At 41.3% G+C, this 19,781-nt stretch overlaps 1 protein-coding gene across 1 annotated transcript; it reads right to left on the reverse strand.

Moving 5' to 3' along the window:
* Nucleotides 1-1,972: 1,972 nt before the first annotated feature.
* On the reverse strand, nucleotides 1,973-9,351 carry LOC124864513 (meteorin-like protein). The gene is made up of 4 exons (XM_047359321.1): nucleotides 9,029-9,351; nucleotides 7,335-7,723; nucleotides 3,356-3,418; nucleotides 1,973-2,800 (listed from the first exon to the last, which is right to left on the reverse strand). Exons 1-4 carry the CDS (start codon nucleotides 9,124-9,126, stop codon nucleotides 2,487-2,489), a joined length of 864 nt encoding a protein of 287 aa, XP_047215277.1. The 5' UTR covers nucleotides 9,127-9,351; the 3' UTR covers nucleotides 1,973-2,486.
* Between the last annotated feature and the right edge of the window lie 10,430 nt (nucleotides 9,352-19,781).

Consider the following 19,781-nt stretch of genomic DNA (forward strand, 5'->3'; position numbering starts at 1 on the left):
TGCCATATAAAAAGAAAGGCAAATATGATGATAACTACAGTGGAAAGGCCAAACACATGCTTCTAATCGTCATAATGCGAAAGTTATTTGTTGCACTCATTCGCTATTTATAAAAGATGCTGAGGTCTGAGGTTCAATATGGTTAACTGACTAAAAGCATATTTAGTCAGGCACAAATAATTAGAATTCAACTTTATTTTAATATATGTCCTAATCAGGCACCCACATGATTTGGTGACACCAACAACATCGTTAATGCAGCTAAGGAGCATAGGCTAATGAGTTTATGAATTTAATCACCCCAATTATTGGTCTTTAAATTATCAGAACATTGAAAAATATATGAATTACTGACACTAAACTTCCGAACAACATGAACTAATAACAAATTCATCAGTAAATAAAAGCAGGTCTTTATTTATTTAGGATCTTCAGTTCTTCAATTATAAGGCATTTTCTGTGCAGACAGCTGATGTGGAAAGAGCATTTGCAAAATGACAGAAGTGTGAAAGAGCATGACTTTTTACATGTTTCCAAAATCCAAGTTACATTTTAGAGGGAAGGAAAATATGTCAATTGAAGCAATGAATAAATGTCGGAAGACCCTCCTTCACCTTGTTTTACAAAGCTCCAAGTCCTAAAGCCAGAATCAAGAGAAGGTTTCCAGAAGAAGGGGACTGTAACCATAGAAACTCTGTTTGCATTTCCCAGTGAGCAATTTGAGGACGTCTGGCTGTCAGCTGGAATTCAGACAGTCAATTCAGAACCATGCACCATTCTGTCTGGAGAGCAATTGTCTACGTGGGGCAGCTCAGTGAACGACATTCTAGGTGCATTTCCGTTTAAGTGAAAGGGCAGACAGAAAGAGCTGGGGCCTCGTCGTCTTAACACTACAAAGAACTCCTGTAGCCGCACCGCTTCCTTAAATGCGTTTTATTTGAGCTCTTGGAAAATGGCAGGTCTTCATTTAAAGCAGGGAGGTTTAGGCTGCGGTTTACATGTCAATCAAAATCAGGAGTGTGGTTTGAGAGTCGGACTTTATGCTGCGTGCCCTGTCACAGGGCTGTATTCAGATCCATCTTCAGACCGCTCAGTCATAGCGAGCTCCTCTGCTCGAACACAGGGGCCTTTCACATTGACCTTGACACATGGCCACCCCATCACCACAGGAGCCAATGTAGAGGAATCCACCCTGACTCTGATATCAATCTCCTTTTACCTTTTAGATAAATAGTTTCATCTCCAGGCTGGAAGAGACTAATGCACATCATATGGCACTGGTTTTATCCCTGTAGCCTGACCAGAACATATAGGGGTTGGACAATGAAACTGAAACACCTGTCATTTTAGTGTGGGAGGTTTCATGGCTAAATTGGACCAGCCTGGTAGCCAGTCTTCATTGATTGCACATTGCACCAGTAAGAGCAGAGTGTGAAGGTTCAATTAGCAGGGTAGGAGCACAGTTTTGCTCAAAATATTGAAATGCACACAACATTATGGGTGACATACCAGAGTTCAAAAGAGGACAAATTATTGGTGCACGTCTTGCTGGCGCATCTGTGACCAAGACAGCAAGTCTTTGTGATGTATTAAGAGCCACGGTATCCAGGGTAATGTCAGCATACCACCAAGAAGGACGAACCACATCCAACAGGATTAACTGTGACCTGGCCACTATCCTGCAAGAAGAATGGCTTAAAATCCCTCTGACCACTGTGCAGGACTTGTATATGTCATTCCCAAGACGAATTGACGCTGTATTGGCCGCAAAAGGAGGCCCTGCACCATACTAATAAATTATTGTGGTCTAAAACCAGGTGTTTCAGTTTCATTGTCCAACCCCTGTATGTCCCCATGAAACCATTACATTGCACGTACTATCAAAAAGGAGCTAATGTTTAAGCTCTCCACTTTTACTGCTTTTAAATAAACACTGATTTGTTTTTAGAGATCACAACATTAAAAAAAACACTCAAGGGAATAAAAAAAATTTATTCTCTACAGTAAAACATGTTTTTCCTTTTTTGGTTCATCTTTGTTTTGCTATTGCAGAGCCTGAAAAAAAAAATCAATTCAGGCATTAAGTTGCAAATATTTTTTAAACAAAATAAGAGTCTATGAATTTACACATATTTCTTAAGAAAACAAATACAGATCTATACATCTTTTTTTGTTTTTTTTTTACAAAGCACACAGTTTCAAAATGTACAATATTATTTCACATTTTATACATACCAAATGGGACCTTTGCTACATTTAAAAATTTGAAGCTCCTCATATCTGAGAAGACCATCACGTTCAGCTTCCATTGCATGATGCTTTGTAACATTTTCAATCTCCATACTCTAAGAGCCACAGGAAAGCTGAGTGAAGATTGGGACAGTTTGTCAGTCTCTTTCTCATTGGCTTGAACTTTCAGTATAGCTCTCCTCAACAATCAAAGAAAACTTGCTTTGTTTGCAAATGTGGGCAGCTAAATCAGTCAGTCAGTCAGTGTCCACATGGCATGGGTTGATCCCCTGCACTTGTGCCTCGTGATACAACCACAGGAAGTCTTTATAGCGAGGAGCACATCCCATCCAGGCCTCCCCAAACCTCACTGTCCCTGTGAAAAGGAACTCTCCCTCTCCAGACTTCACCCTACACTGCAGGGGCATTTTAATGTTGCCTGTCCAGCTCCGTACCCTCACACCCCCAGACACAAAGACATGGGTCTTCTGCCTGTAGAGGCGACTGATCTCCACAAAGACCGATGAGCTCTCCTCCTCCGGATCCACCCTCTTAATGATGCCTCGTGCCACTGCAGCCAAACAGGAATGCAACAACAAATTGGTTTTATTAGCTGATCTGTGACTGACTTGTCTGAAACTCAAATATCTGATCAGTGAATGGACGATAAACAAGGCTAGCAGGTCCCCAATAATAACAATTCAGTGAGGGTGCAGTTACTAATTGAAGAATCAGTGAAGTGTTTACGTGTCTGCTGTTCATTCAGGCTCCAAGAGAGCAATACATTCTGCGGATAACTATTTACTGTTATAAATATAAATCAACAGTGAGACTAATCACACTAACCACTGAAGTAAGAGTTCAAAATAATTCCACAACCATTCCTTGCTTTAAAAATGGTAAAAACCAGTTTCAGTTTGATTCTCTCTCACACAGTGTGATGTTGCCTGCAATGTAAAATAACTCACTAATCAAGGCAGATTTTGTTATAGTTATTTAAGAAAAAAATCAGAATCTGCCTAAATCAATAAAGGCAGGTCAAAGCTTTACAAAAACCGTAGATTAGAAATTGGCCACAACGCTCTGATTGGTGCAGCCCTTCTTATACATCATAACCAGAACTTACCAAAATCATTAGTGCAGACTGCTAGAAGCATCTCAGCATCAGTGCAGCAGGGCTGACAGGGTGCTAGGTGAAAAAAGAGAACAGGGTAGATAAGTCAATGTTTATCAGGGTGCTTCAACAGAAAGAGAGATGTACAGGTTTCCATTTAAGTGAACAAAAACAGCTTCAACTCGACCAAACACTGTCACCGTATTCTCCTTCCCAACAGATGATTGTAACAAAAAAAAAAATAATCTGCTAATCAACTGCACAATATATGGAATCGCAACATCAATTTTATATTCAAGCGCCTTGAATGCAATTCTCCATGCCAATAATATAGAAATTCTTGATGCCAATACTCGATATATATTTTTAGAGGCAGAGATGCTAAAGCTCGCAAAACGCGGTGCGGACAAGCTTGAAAAAGGAAAACAAAAGAGTGAGTCAATTATAATCGATATGGTCATGGTAATATTTAGCAATTACATGTTTTCCTGATATTGTGCACCCCTACAGATAATAGTAAATGCGTTAAGCATTGCTTATTGAATATACTGAATTATGCATGTCTTGCTGTACATTTAAGGCTCACAGGACCTGTTCAGTTAGTAACCCCCACCACAAGTGCCCCCCACCCATCCCCAAAACTGCGTGACAAATACAGACCAGATGAAAATAATAGGCAGCACAGTAAGGAGGAGTGGCCTGCATCCTCACTACTTAACTTTAAAAGTGAAAAATTACTTTAGAAACAGCAATTTCATTCAGGTTCTACATTACAAAAGATCCATAAAGGGGTATGATCTGATAACTAGAGGGCAGATGTATTGGAGAAAAAACAACAGTGTCTACCACGAACTGAAAAAGTCTGATGCAGAAAGCATTTCACCTTTGACTGGTGGCTGAAGAGAAGCAACTCCATCAACCAACCTCCAGCAAGTTTTCAAGCAGGAGAAAGGGCACTAAATGGGACTAATGAGTAGTTGTCGCAGGTGGACCCACAGCCAGACAAAGTTAAATGCCTTCATTAACCACAGGCTCACTCGTTTTTTCTTGGTGGCAGGCTAGTACTCTGAAACAGGAGGTGGAGGTCCTAGTTTTAGCAGAGACAAGGGTCTGGAGTCTGTCGAGGCAGCAGTACCGCCTATCAGTCCAAAAATACTGTTAAATCAGGTCAATCATCTCTGTTGGAAATCACCCAACTCTACAAGACGAAGCACAAATTTACATCAAGTTAAGAAATATTGCATCAGAAAAAAAGGCTGAAAATTCTAAAATAGTAAAGGTGTACTCCCATTCTCTTAATTTCCAAGGCTTGAGCCTGTTTTAAGTCTGCTTTTTTGAAGTAATGACTGCAGGAGTAAAAGGTATACATGTCAGCTGGAGCAGAAACACAAGGCACCACAACATCACTGAAGAGATCAAGGGTCAAACAGCCACAAGCCTGGATGACTCGCTAACAGCTGGACAGACTGTGGACTTCAAGAGAGCAGACCTCGCCCAGAGCCTTGGAGTGGAAAGCACTCTTGCTTTGAAGTGAGTCCGAGTACTGCCGTGGCATCAGGCGGAGCCACGAGCCGGGGCCTGGACCGGGGTGTTGCCCTTCCTGCAGAGCACAGCCGAACCGAGATGAGCGGAGCTCACATGTGAAACATGAAACAACCACAGGAATGGGCCAAGAGCCGAGTCAGCGTCTCCATCTGCCCCGTTCGCTCTGATCAGAACCATTTCATAGAAGCAGAGAGCGGAGGAGGATGGGAGGGGTGCAGAAGCACATTAGAGTCAATGCAACATCTGGGGCCAGATGCATTCCACTGTAATGGAGCAAAACTTGCTAATACCACTCATAAGTGACAAAAACCACTTCAAACAGCCAGAAGGAAACAGGGGAGATATATGAAGGGGAAAGGAATGAAAAGCAAAATAGCAAGATAATAAATAGTCATAAAAGAAAATAAGAGATAGGAAATAGTCATAGGTGAAGGTGGCTGAGGGAGCGATGGAAAGAAAAAAGTAGGGGGTAAACAAGTATATATGTTCCCTCAAAGTTCCTCCCAACATCTGGTTGGAGATGCATTCCAGCAAATTGGTGAGCAACCCAATCCAAGCACAGCGGGTCAGAGGGAGGAAGAAGAGAGAGGAAAGAAGGAAGAAATACAGCAAAGACAATGAGAAGAAGCAAAGGAGTAATCAATCTGCCTGCTCAGGCCTCACATGACACAAGACCACTGTCTTTGTCAATCACCACAGTGCTACCTCATGCCACATTACAGCCACAGATCATGCTCCAGAGGAGGACCGAGCACACTAATGTGGTCAAACCCACTGCAGAATCCCCTTCTGCTTTTTAACCCACAACTGTGCCAAGCAGTGACGCAAGATTTGGAAACACAAAACCAGAGAGCCGTAAAAACACATGTGGGTCCGACACTGCTCAAGTTTTGCTTTAGGTGGAAAAAACAACAGTTGCGCAGCTTGAAACTGTGCAGGTCTGGCAGGTACCCAGCATGAAAACATATGGCTGTTTTTCATTGGAACACACACACACACACACACACTCTTGTTTTGCTATATGTAGTGAGGACCATGTGTTGACTCCCATTGACTTCCATTGATTTTCAGTCATTTTCAACCCTTTCTATGCCCTAACCCTGGCATTAACCCTAAACCTAACTATTACCAGTGCTTACCTAACCCTCACCTTAACCTAAAGTCAATTCACACCTTAGTCCTAAACCTAACCGTTAGCAAAATAGGTCATGAGGACCAGCAAAATGTCCTCACTTTGGTACAAATGGTCCTCAATTTGATGGTGAAATCGGGAAAATGGTTCTCACTGTGATGCCAAGACAGGAACACACACACACACACACACACACACACACACACACACACACACACACACACAGGCTATCCAGAAAAAAAAATAATAATAAATAATAATAATAACCGATTGCAGCAGAATAGAGCAACAGGGCAGTTGTGAAACAAGCAGAGGTGTAATGTTTTTATTAAAACTCTGTCAGGTTTTAATCTTTTTCTTTGTTTTCCTCCAAAACTAAAAGAGAAACTGAATCTGGCTAGAGTGCACTGTTGAGGGAATGATTACCGTCAAACCTAATAAAGGTTTTCACCAGCAGATGGCTGTATTTAGCGCTGAGTGCACACCACAGTGACAAAGAAAACAAGCAGGCATGGGTCAGTATGAGATTCTCAAAGTATGATGACCTTGAGTTAAAAAAACAATTTAGTTGGTAAACCTGATTACTTTTATTTGAAAACAGAAAAGCAGCAATTAACTGCTAAAATATTATTACAGATTGATTTTTAAAGTTATGTTATCTATAACATGTATTTAATATTTAGATTTTCATATACATAAGCATAAATATAGAATAAACTACTGCTGAAGTATGAGTTTCCAAGTACTTTTTGTGCTGGAGACCTTTTGTTGTTCTGCTCTTTATAGAGAAACACACGGTCATATTAAAATATTAATTAGCCAGGCTATCCGTTCATGTAGCTAGCCTCCAGTCCTCTGCTTAACAGATTTAAAAGCTGTTGCCTAGTTAAGAGAGACATGGTCTTTAGTTTCAACACTATAACGGTCTGCGTTTTTGAGATTGGAAATATTTCCAAACAGCTAAGTTTGTCTTTCTGTAGGCGAGGGGAAAAAAATGTGGCAGCCTGTCTTTAGCCAGCAAACCAATGGTGGACAGCAACAGGTGGAGGAGGGGCAGTGTTGCATTACTCTATACACAGAGAAAACTCAGGTCACTCCAGCATCTCATTATAGGACTTTAAGGATTAAAGGAATGTATGATGGATAATCTTGGGGGGTTTGTAACTTTTTAACTTTTTAAATCATTAGTATACATTAATACCTTATATCTGATACCTAGAATCAATTTCACACACTTATTATACCTCATAACATCGCTAAGCACAAGTTCATCACAACTGCTGCAATACAGAACACAACAAACATCTATCTTACCACCAGGTGATTGTGTCTCCGCCCTCAGCCTGTCGTTGACCAGCTCGTACTGGAACGCCGTAATCCGCCGGCTGATGTCCGTACGCGGGATGGCCTCGATAAAGAGGGCCCCCTCTCGGATGCTAAAGCAATGCACCTTCCCCTGAGCCTGGTCCTGCTCACGCAGCAGCAGCTGCAGCTTGCCACTGCGGTCCAAGTAGATGTTCGTCCCAGTGGAGTCCTTGGAGGGTTTAATGCAGACAGAGAGGCGGGCCGCTGCAGGCGACACGGTATTGGGCCGCAGGTTGACGATGACGGCTCCAGTGGGGTAGAGCCACTCCAGAGAGCCCTGTGAGCAGCGCAAATAGACCTGCTCCACATCCCTGGTGTGGCCTTCATGGGTCAGCCCACTATATGTGGCAGAAGAGGTAAAAAGTGAGCTGAAAATCATCATTCCAGTGAAGAATTGGGAAAAACCATGTTTTGCTTCATCCAGACTGTAATGACAGTACATCACATTCCTTCTAAAGCATTAAGGCTGTGCGCAAGACTGGCTGCATGACCAGTCACGAGCCAAAGCAGCCGACATGACCTCAGCTCTAACACACTCTCCCCATTCCACATTGTTCTGCCCTGAGCTCTGGCAAAACGCACCACTGGCATTTTGCCTTTGGGAAGAGTTTGGAGGCTGAAGTGGATGAATGGAGGGGACACAGGGGCTTCTGGGCAGACAACAGCAGCAGCAACAGCAGCTAGGCCTGCTGCATGCAAGTGCAAATGCCGGTCACGCACCAAACCTCCCCTTGGTTTCAAACCACCAACAAAGAGAGTGGAAGAGACTTGTCCGGGCAGCACTTTGGACTTTGGCGCCAGCACGACCAAATCACTCCCTCCACAACTTAATGCCTGGTCAGGGGGTTGAAAACTCCAGTGTGTCAGTCATTCCGTGGCAAAGCCAGAGGCAGGAAGCCATCGGCATACACATGCCAAGCTTGTGGTTGAACTCTGGGGGCGAGAAACGCCCAATGTTCTGAAAAGGAGACACTGAAATTCAAATTTGCCATAGATCTGAAGTAACCAAAGGCACATGCTGAGCAGATGCAGCTGAAGCCCCATAACCAGGCTCACCTCAGCATGCCTCTAATTAAGTACTATCTAAGTTCATCAGTTCTGCATACAATTAAAGGAGATTAGGCAAGAATCTCACTAATGAATAACAGATCATTAGTTGGAGGCTCAAAGCAGGGCCTAGCCCTCCTTGTTGGTGGATAAAAACAAAACCACTCTTATGGCAGTTTCTGAGTGCAACACAAAAAGGATGTGAAATTTCCATAGTGTAATGCAGTCAATCTTTTTCAGTCCCATGTGATATGTAACAACTGAAGTAAGATTTACAAAAATAATCAGTTTTAGGTCCAAATATCTATATACATAAATAAAAATTAAATGGACCAAATCTGCTAACTTGTTGCGAGTGAAGGGTCATGCTACTTCACAGTAAGAGCATAAATCATTTTGCCTTTGTAAATGTAAAGTTTAAAACAGCGTATACAAAATAGCATTTTCTTTATTTATGCGTCATATGGTTAAAACGTATCTCTTCTTTGAGTTTCGGTCAGTCATTTCAACTTGCAGCCAGCAGCTCGCTCTCGCAGCCGCTTGAATTGAGCATTTTCAGGTGGGATTTTATTCAGAATAAAGCCAGAGAGACTCACCTGCCCTTCCAGCTGCACTGGTCGCTCGAGTACTGGCAGAAAGAAATCCGGCAGAGAAGGAGGAGAAGCAGAAATGAGGCCAGCATCGGAGAGAGCATGTTTATCTCGCCTCACTGTGCCTCTTTTCTCTGCTGAAACTATGTGAAAGTCCACCGCCGTCTGTCCGGCCACATAGTGTTTCCATGTGCTCCGCTCCGCTTCGTCTGCTCTCAGGGGTCACTATATTTTGTTTTCTGGAGTTTCAGCGACATGAAAAGTCTCTTTTCGGTCACAGACGAAGCGCTCCCTACGTTCGGCTCTTCGCTAACTGTGGACTGGTTTCGGCTCGGTCTCTGCCTCCGCATCCCTGATTGCGCTCTACGTCACACCCGTTCGCTCAAACAGCTGCGTTCAAGCGCTCACCTCGGGCTCGGACATACCAGATTCATTGAGCAAAATTACTCTTGTGTTTTAAAAAACTTTGATCTATAAGCCGTAACCAGAGGTAGGTAGAGTTGCCGGTAAGTGTATCCAAGGATAAGCAACAATACTTACAAATATTTTTACTCTAGTAGTATTTGGTGAAACGTTAAGCACTGACACAGATTATTTTTTAATGTAATCAAACAAAAAACATTATTCTATGCGCAAATTCATTCAAAAATAAACACTAATTAGAACACGAGGCCGAGCAGATAGAAGATAACTTTAGAAAACAGAGGCTTGTGAAGATACAAGAAGTCTCCCTTCACAATAATCTGTGTGTGTATTTGTGTGTGCCTGTTGGGTTAAAACACACTTGTTCTTCCTACAGTGAAGTAACCAAAGGGGGGTAGAGAAGCCAAAACATCGCACACAAACAGGAGTACTTCAAAATAGTATGACAGAAGGCAAAAAATATATGATGGAGTAAAAATATGCAAGCAAATGTAACTTATTCCTATTGTGATTGTTGGTCTCTGCAGCTCCTCCAAAGTTATCATAGTCTTCTTGGATGCTTCTCTGTTTAATTCTCTGCTCGACTGGTCAGTCAGTTGGACGACCAGTATGCGGGAGAACTATTTCCTGTTTATTTTGGAATGATGGATTGAACAGTGCCCATTGAAATGTTTAAATCTTGGAATATCGTTTTATAACCTAACCTAATCAAACTTCCTCACATCTTTATCCCTCACCAGTCTGTGTTCCTTGGACTTCATGATGCTGTTTGTTCACTGATGTTCTATAACAAACGTCGGAAGCCTTCATGGACGAGCTGTATTTACAATTAAATTAAATATAACACAGGTCTACTCATGGGCTGCACGGTGGCGCAGTTGGTAGCACTGTTGCCTTGCAGCAAGAAGGTCCTGGGTTTGGTTCCCGTGCAGGGGTCTTTCTGCATGGAGTTTGCACGTTCTCCCCGTGCATGTGTGGGTTCTCACCGGGTACTCCGGCTTCCTCCCACAGTCCAAAGACATGCCTGTTAGGTTAATTGGTAACTCTAAATTGCCCTTAGGTGTATGAATGAGTGTGTGTGTGGTTGTTTGTGTGTTGCCCTGTGATGGACTGGTGACCTGTCCAGGGTGTACCCTGCCTCTCGCCCGTAGACTGCTGGAGATAGGCACCAGCTTCCCCATGACCCACTATGGAATAAGCAGTAGAAAATGACTGACTGACAGGTAAACTCATTTACTTATTAGATAATCATGAAGGCAACTGGCTGCACTGGAGTTAATTTTATTCTTTATTTTATGCTTATAGAGGGTTGTATACAAATACCCAACACACTTATTGGATTTTTATTTATAAAAAGTTTAAAAACCATGAACCATTTTCCTACTTCCACTTTTTCTGATAAAATGTATTACTGAACTGTAGTTAAATATTCATTTTTAAATGATAAACCTATTTTATTTTTTTAAAAACCATGAGAACAAAACATTTGCAGTGGTATGTCAACTGAGCAGGTAACAAATGGGCATGAAATACAAAATTGTTGCCAGGCTACGGATCTTTTAATTTTAAGTTCGTTTTTCAGATGTTTGTTGGAATGCACAATTTCAGTTAAATTCAGTTAAATGTCTCCAGTTTAAGAACCTTGAATCTACATGAATCTACATATCTACAATACCTAAAGAGCTTGAATACAAAGTTCATGCACGAAAACATTAAATTTAATCTAGACAGTAACTGCCAATTATATTGTTTTAGACAACCTGCCTAACTTACTTCACTGTAGGTTACAGACAAATGGTCTATTTTTAAATTTGTCAAACCTCACTGCTGGTAGCAGTTTCCTGTCATTGCCTTGCCAGTAATAATAGTCATGGTTTTCTTTCGTATCGGTTCCTGACAGATCTCTCACTCAACCAGATATAAACTGGTTGTGTGCTTCTAGACTTGTGAATGCTCTGATGAACCTGGCTATGAAGCTGAATTCACGGAAAACACCAAGTTCACCGAGTCATGGTATGAAAATGTTCTACAGGTGCTAATAATTTGGCTTCATTTGACCTTTGAAGTCAGGTATCGGTTTAATCCACTGATAACTTTGAAACTTGGTTTATGCAACCCCCTATATTTACTTAGTAGCTAAGTACCTTTGACAGTTGTTTTCTTCAGTATCCCCACGTCTCCAAGGTTGGCTGTTGATTTATTCTGGGACTCTATAGAAGCCATGAGATAATAAAAACTACTGGACTGGTGGACATGAAGTCTTTCTGTCTACTTGTCAGCAAAAGCACATCTTTTAAACAAGTTAAATATTTATCAAGTGTTGAATTTATTAAAAAAATACAGTTTGGTGATACATCACTGTTTATAGCTAAATGGAAAAAAAAAAAAAAAAGTGTAATTTATTCCTCCCTGGAAATCCATAGTTTTAGGTTGTGCTGGGACTTGTTTTTCAAGTCATTTGTAAAGTTACCTTGCTGATCAAGGAAAACTGCAGTTCTTATTTTTTTGCATGTTTGTCCCACTTAAGTGTTTTATATCATCAAACAAATTAAAATATTAGCCAAAGACAAGACAAGTAAACACAAAATGCAGTTTTTAAATGAATGTTTTGATTATCAAGGGAGACAAAAAATCCAAACATACATGGCCCTGTGTGAAAAAGTGATTCAGAAAAAGATCATCATACCAACAGTAAAAATATGCTGGTGGTAGTGTGATGGTCTGGGGCTGTTTTGCTGCATCAGGAACTGGAAGAGCTGTGATAAATGGAACCATGAATTCTGCTGCCTACCAAAAAATCCTGAAGGAAGGTCCAGCCATCTGTTTGTGACCTCAACCTGAAACAAACTTGGGTTGTGCAGAAGAACAATGATCCAGGACACATCAGCAAGTCCACCTCTGAATGGCTGAAGAAAAACAAAATGAAGACTTTAGAGTGGCCCAATCAAAGTCCTGATCTGAATCCTATTGAGATGCTTTGGCATGACCTTAAAAAGGCAGTTCATGCTCGAAAGCCCCCCAATGTGGCTGAATCAGGACAATTCTGCAAAGATAAGTGGGGCATAATTCCTCCACAGTGCTGCAAAAGACTTGTTGCAAATTATCGCAAATGCTTCATTGCAGTTGTTACTGCTAAGGGTGGCCCAACCAGTAATTAGGTTGAGGGGGCAATCACTTTTTCACACAATGCCATGTAGATTTGGATTTTTTTTTTCTCCCTTTTTAATAAAAGCCTTCATTTAAAAGCAGCATTTTGTGTTTACTTGTGTTGTCTTTGACTAATATTGAAATTTGTTTGATCAGCTGAAACACTTAAGTGTTACAAACATGCAAAAAATAAGAAATCAGGAAAAGGACAAACACTTTTTCCCACCACTGTATGTAGATTTAAGCCGAAATCCCCAGAGTATCAGTGTGGGTTTGTTTCTCATTTGACCACAACCCCAGTGATATCCGCTAACACGTCAAAATAAATTAACCAAAGCTGTATGTGTTGGTCAAGTAAACACAAAATGAGAGTCCCAAAAACACGAGGGAATAATGTCCCAAGATCCTCTGCTTTGAATTTTCTTCATTTGCAGTTTAGTGGGATTCAGAAAACCACAAAGCTCTCTTATTAAAACATCCCTGGCGGCTCTATGGTCAAGCAGTAGTTTTCGGATATTCTGTGAAATCATTCAATCATCATCAGTTACTTCAAACAACTGATCTACATCTCAGTAAAGTGAGTAAAATGAGTTCCAATGAGTCTGAAGTAAAAACACCTTAAAGCTCTGTTTCTGAGTGAATCAAGATCTGCAGGGACTTGAAGAGCAGCAGGGTCCATTACTACTGGCTGCATCAGTAAACATGGATGACTCATAAATCATATCATGAATCCTACTCAATGATTTCTTTTGAACAACTTGTTTTGTGCGGGGATGACATCTGGCATGGGAAAGAGACCTGTCTGACAAGGAAAACCAGAGCATTTTGTAACTGCTACTTGTCAGCTCCAGTTTCCTAGAACATGAAAATAGTCGTAGCTCGTTACTTACAACATTGCTGACCCGACATGCAGGATACCAGCCCAGACTTGGTCCACAAGCCCAGACTTGGTCCACAAGCCCAGACTTGGTCCACAAGCCCATGCTTGGTCCACAAGCCCAGGCTTAGTCCACAAGCCCAGGCTTGGTCCATAAGCCCACCAGAAAGTACCGAGAAAAAAACTCAGATGAATCTTCATATTTATTTAGGCTTTCAATTTGACAGAGAGGTTACAAATGCAATAAAAAAATCACCCAAACCCTCCACTGTTTCAAGACACTGAGGAAAGCCTTGTTTGTGTAATTTGGATTAAGGGTTTGGCTTTAGGAGTGTTTGCTGTGGACTCTTTGTTGTCTTTGCCATATTGCAGGTTGTCTGGGAAGTTTGTTGATGAGGTAAAAAGAACCACAAGATGTGTCCAGACACGTAAGACAAAGATTCATCACAATGACACCTGCAGAGTTTCATCGAAGCTACACAAACAGATAGTTGTTTACTGTATGAACTCAAATCATGCCTAATGCTTCTTCATACATAACATATATTTCTCAGGTTTAACATGCAGGAATCAATCATAAAACTAAAATACTCTTCAGATATTATTAAGCTACAGTGTCTGGAAGTATGTCACAACAAAACATTATTTGTGTGTTTTAGTGACAGACCAACAAAAAGTACCACAGTTTTGTGAATCAGAAGGAGAAGGATAAATAGCATGTAAAAAGTAAAAATCTTTAAAGTGTGCTGTGCATTTGTATTCATTAGAACACTTTACAGAGCACTATTTAGTCTATCATTCAAAAATGGAAGAGCATGGCACAACTGTAAACCCATCAAGATATGGCCATCCACCCAAACAGAGTTGGGCAAGGAGATTTTTAAACAGAAAAGAAATAAAAAGCTCCATGGTAACTCTGGAGGAGCAGATATTTGCTGCTCAGCTGGGGGAATATGTTGGCAGCACAGCTATTTGTCTTGTACTTCTCAGATCTGGCCTTTATGGAAAACAAACTGTGTACATGGCAGTGGCAGCATCATCCTGCCTGGATCCTTATATTCAGCAGGGATAAGAAGGCTGGTCAGAGCTGGTATGAAGCTGGATGGAGCTAAATACAAGGCAACTTTAGAAGAAAATAAACTATTAGAGGCTGCAAAAGACTTGAGATTGGGGTAGAGGTTTACTTTCCAGCAAGACAGCACCCCTAAATCTTCATCCAGAGCTGCAATGGAATAGTTGAAAAGAAAAATTTTTGTCTATAGATGAGTAAAGCTGGTAGAGATATACAGGTCCTTCTCAAAATATTAGCATATTGTGATAAAGTTAATTATTTTCCATAATGTCATGATGAAAATTTAACATTCATATATTTTAGATTCATTGCACACTAACTGAAATATTTCAGGTCTTTTATTGTCTTAATACGGATGATTTTGGCATACAGCTCATGAAAACCCAAAATTCCTATCTCACAAAATTAGCATATTTCATCCGACCAATAAAAGAAAAGTGTTTTTAATACAAAAAACGTCAACCTTCAAATAATCATGTACAGTTATGCACTCAATACTTGGTCGGGAATCCTTTTGCAGAAATGACTGCTTCAATGCGGCGTGGCATGGAGGCAATCCGCCTGTGGCACTGCTGAGGTCTTATGGAGGCCCAGGATGCTTCGATAGCGGCCTTTAGCTCATCCAGAGTGTTGGGTCTTGAGTCTCTCAACGTTCTCTTCACAATATCCCACAGATTCTCTATGGGGTTCAGGTCAGGAGAGTTGGCAGGCCAATTGAGCACAGTGAAACCATGGTCAGTAAACCATTTACCAGTGGTTTTGGCACTGTGAGCAGGTGCCAGGTCGTGTTGAAAAATGAAATCTTCATCTCCATAAAGCTTTTCAGCAGATGGAAGCATGAAGTGCTCCAAAATCTCCTGATAGCTAGCTGCATTGACCCTGCCCTTGATAAAACACAGTGGACCAACACCAGCAGCTGACACGGCACCCCAAACCATCACTGACTGTGGGTACTTGACACTGGACGTCTGGCATTTTGGCATTTCATCTCCCCAGTCTTCCTCCAGACTCTGGCACCTTGATTTCCGAATGACATGCAGAATTTGCTTTCATCCGAAAAAAGTACTTTGGACCACTGAGCAACAGTCTAGTGCTGCTTCTCTGTAGCCCAGGTCAGGCGCTTCTGCCGCTGTTTCTGGTTCAAAAGTGGCTTGACCTGGGGAATGCGGCACCTGTAGCCCATTTTCTGCACACGCCTGTGCACGGTGGCTCTGGATGTTTCTACTCCAGACTCAGTCCACTGCTTCCGCAGGTCCCCCAAGGTCTGGAATCGGCCCTTCTCCACAATCTTCCTCAGGGTCCGGTCACCTCTTCTCGTTGTGCAGCGTTTTCTGCCACACTTTTTCCTTCCCACAGACTTCCCACTGAGGTGCCTTGATACAGCACTCTGGGAACAGCCTATTCGTTCAGAAATGTCTTTCTGTGTCTTACCCTCTTGCTTGAGGGTGTCAATAGTGGCCTTCTGGACAGCAGTCAGGTCGGCAGTCTTACCCATGATTGGGGTTTTGAGTGATGAACCAGGCTGGGAGTTTTAAAGGCCTCAGGAATCTTTTGCAGGTGTTTAGAGTTAACTCGTTGATTCAGATGATTAGGTTCATAGCTCGTTTAGAGACCCTTTTAATGATATGCTAATTTTGTGAGATAGGGATTTTGGGTTTTCATGAGCTGTATGCCAAAATCATCCGTATTAAGACAATAAAAGACCTGAAATATTTCAGTTAGTGTGCAATGAATCTAAAATATATGAATGTTAAATTTTCATCATGACATTATGGAAAATAATGAACTTTATCACAATATGCTAATATTTTGAGAAGGACCTGTATGTCAGCTGTAATTGCGGCAAAAGGTGGTTTTACAAAGCATTGATTTACTAAGCCAGAAAACAAATACATGCTACACTTTTTAGGTGTTAGGAATAACTTTTATTAATATGAGTCATAGCTGTTTTTCCCATTTATACCGTAGTGAAATAAAGTATAAGTTCTAATGTTTCCCTTTTGTTAGAATAGGATAAGAATGCTCATTGACACACACTACAAGGATAAATGGCCCAAAGTATGTCATAAATGACCTGAAGCTGGGGCACTGGGGTTTGATAGTGGAGCAGCTGGTATAACTGGGTTGATTAGAAAGCTACAGCACACTTAGATTAAGTATGGACACCTGCTACTACACAATCTAACAGATAGACACCACAATGGTGACACATAGTCTACTGATAATCACTGAGGGAGGGAACATCCATTGCATTGGAGTGCCAGATATAAAAACTATATGACCTTCTATCGAGGCTCTTCGTCATCCTCTAACAGACGGTGACAGTCCGAGACGGGAGCCTCAGCGTTGATCTTTGTAATCATTCCTCTGCCTTAATCTAGATTAAAGGAGCTAAAAGTTAGAAACTGTTTGAGAGTCGTTCCTTTAAGAATCAGTGTTAGATAAATGTGTGATTGCTTCTGGGGTTCAAGTACCAGAGGAGCTCCAAGGCGTCTGACCGCCAACAGGGTGCTGTAGCTCGGACATAGGTCTTTATTTGTGAAAACAAAAAAACTTTTTAAAGCCATTTCTTCATTTTCTTTTACATCAAAATAATGCACTATGTTGTGTTTTTCTTTTACACAAAATACCTATAAACATATTGAAGCTTGTTTCTGTCCCCAAAAAAAGTTCATTGGGTGTGGATACGTTTGCAAGGCACTGTACTGGTGTATATGCATGCTTCATTTAGAAAACTACTGCTTTATTACTTTCCAGAACATTGCGAAATAAATATTTGGCTTTTTGAGCTGTCAGCCAGACAAAACATGCCATTTCAAAATGTCACCACTGGCCTTGGAGAATTGTGCTGAGCATAGTCACATTTTTCCACATTTTGAAGACAAAACAAGTGATCAGAAAATATGGCAAATAAGTTAATGTCCCATGGGAATAACATGAATCGCACCTTCCTGATGACCTGCTGTGAAGGAGCAAAACTTACACAACCAGTATGCCTGCTCCTATTTTTCCCAGAGGAAAATATTGTACTCGTCTTGTTATTGCAGTTGCTGCCAGTGTTCGTTATATTCTCATCACAGCTTAAAGGAAGCAGGTTCAGCTCTCACTCTCCACTCGCTAGGAGGTGGGGGTTGGTGGTGGGGGTGGGGTGGGGGGGTTGTTAATAAAAAGGTAGTCATGTGGTGCTCTTTTAGATTGAAACTTTGCAGAGGACTCAAGATATTTACCAGAAAGGCACAGAGGTGCAGTTTAAGGCAGAGGATTAAGTGTTTTACAAGTATGCAGCTGGGCAGAGAGTAGTAGAGTGAAGTGGAAGGAGTTGGGTATGGGGGAGGTGACTAAAGTTTTTAGGGGGGAAGGGGTTGTGTTTTTTCAGACGGGCCTGTTGTCCCAAACTCTTGCTGAATGTGACTTATGCCCAGAGCTTGCCCCCAGGTGAAAAAGCAGTCGTAAAGTAGATAGATGCTGACAAAACACAATTTTCATGTGTTTGTAGGATGAGTGAACTATTGTGTATCTTCACTGTCTTTTATCCCCTCAGCTTTGAGTTTTTTTAAATTGGAAACACAAACAAAGGGTCTTGCTTTTCACTGAGTCACCAACAGCACTTTTTTTTTTACCACAGCACAACTTTGGTATTTTCTTTTTGAGATGGAGCTAATTTACAACAACCTTTCTGTCAATGCTGAACCTGTTTGTTGCTCATTTTCAAAGCTAGTCATGGCCTGTTTGATTAGTTAACATATCGATCTGATACTGCGCCGTAAATACCATTCACAAAGGCATGTCAGGTGTGTTGTGGTATGCAAAGGTAGATTGGAAGGTGCTGATGCCATCGAGCAGCCGTCTGCCTGTCATCGGTCCTCACTGGCTTCTTTCCAGGGTGTCAAAATTGCAGCTGAGCTCAGTAAACAGGTAAAAGTTTCATTGTAAAGCATTATTTTCACCTGAAGACAGACATGGCATTTACATCTCATCTGAAATCTTTCATGGCATTGTCTGTCACTTTTCTCTTGTTTGAATAAGAGGCTCGGATATGTAGGTTGCTGTGCTTTAACCATCCACCATGGTCAATAATTGGCAGCAGGGAAACGTGTGGGAGGAGAGTGACGTATTTGAAGAATGTAGCAGCTAGCACATCTCACTGTGAATTCTCCGAAGTTTTTGCAAGCCAGCAAAGACAACACTTGTCTTTTGCTTTAGCCTTGACGGTGATCTCAAGCTGAACATGCTGGAGTACAGAGAGAGACAGCTGAGATGGAAAATGTGGCTCTTTACAATATCTTTAATACAGTCTGATTAGATAGGGTCAAGGCCTTGGCCTAGACAAGTCCTAATACTGCTGAGCGGTTCTCGTCAATCTATTTATCAGCACATTTATTTGTCAATCGCAGCAGAAAATAAGGGCTCTTAGAAGAAATTGGGGTCACAGGTCAGTCTGAAAGAGCACTCATTTGAACAGGTGGGTACTTATGAAGATAGAAGACAATAAAAGTGATGCAGATGCAGATTTTCCTATGGATCAGATAGGGATAAGGCCGGCAGGAAACCTTTAGGATTAGCTATGCAGTATAACATTAAGCGCAAAAGAGCAAGAAGAACATAGGAACTAGTATCAAGATCTGATTACCTTTAAGGAACGTAATTCTGTGTGTTTCAAACACAGAAGACTATTTCCGCAGATTAGATTAGACTTTGTGATCGGATTCTCATGGCTTCCTCTGGCCCATGGCCCTCCATCTCAATGCCCTTGTGACCTAAAGGTTTTCTTGATGGGTGCGCTTCCTCTGTTATTCACTCATTGGGTACAAAAAGCTTCAGCTCTTGCTCCTGCTGATGTTAAGTGACAGCCATGATAGACTCAAGAGAGTGCAGAGGTGGGAGGGAAGAAGCAAGGGCTCCTTCCTTTGTTATGTCCAAAATTCCTTGGCTTACACGAGAAGATCAGCTTCTCAGCCTTCCAGATTCCTGTGCATCTTCTTGTGCAGTGGGTAAAGTGAAAGAAACATATTTAAATGTGCTTTTTTTTTCAGAAGTTAAATTTCCGATTTCTTTGGCAAAACAAGCAAAACCTTTTTTTAAATTGCAACACTTCAGCTTATATGAGGTTCAGTGATCTCACAGACAGCATGAGACTTTAGATTTTTTTATGTTTGTTTTACCTTCAATTTTTATTTTAAGAAAATACCTTCTTGTTTTCCACAAATGGACAAAAAGACATCATTGCACATTACTCATTG

This window comes from Girardinichthys multiradiatus, chromosome Y, assembly GCF_021462225.1.
Source record: "Girardinichthys multiradiatus isolate DD_20200921_A chromosome Y, DD_fGirMul_XY1, whole genome shotgun sequence".
Lineage (NCBI taxonomy): Eukaryota > Metazoa > Chordata > Actinopteri > Cyprinodontiformes > Goodeidae > Girardinichthys > Girardinichthys multiradiatus.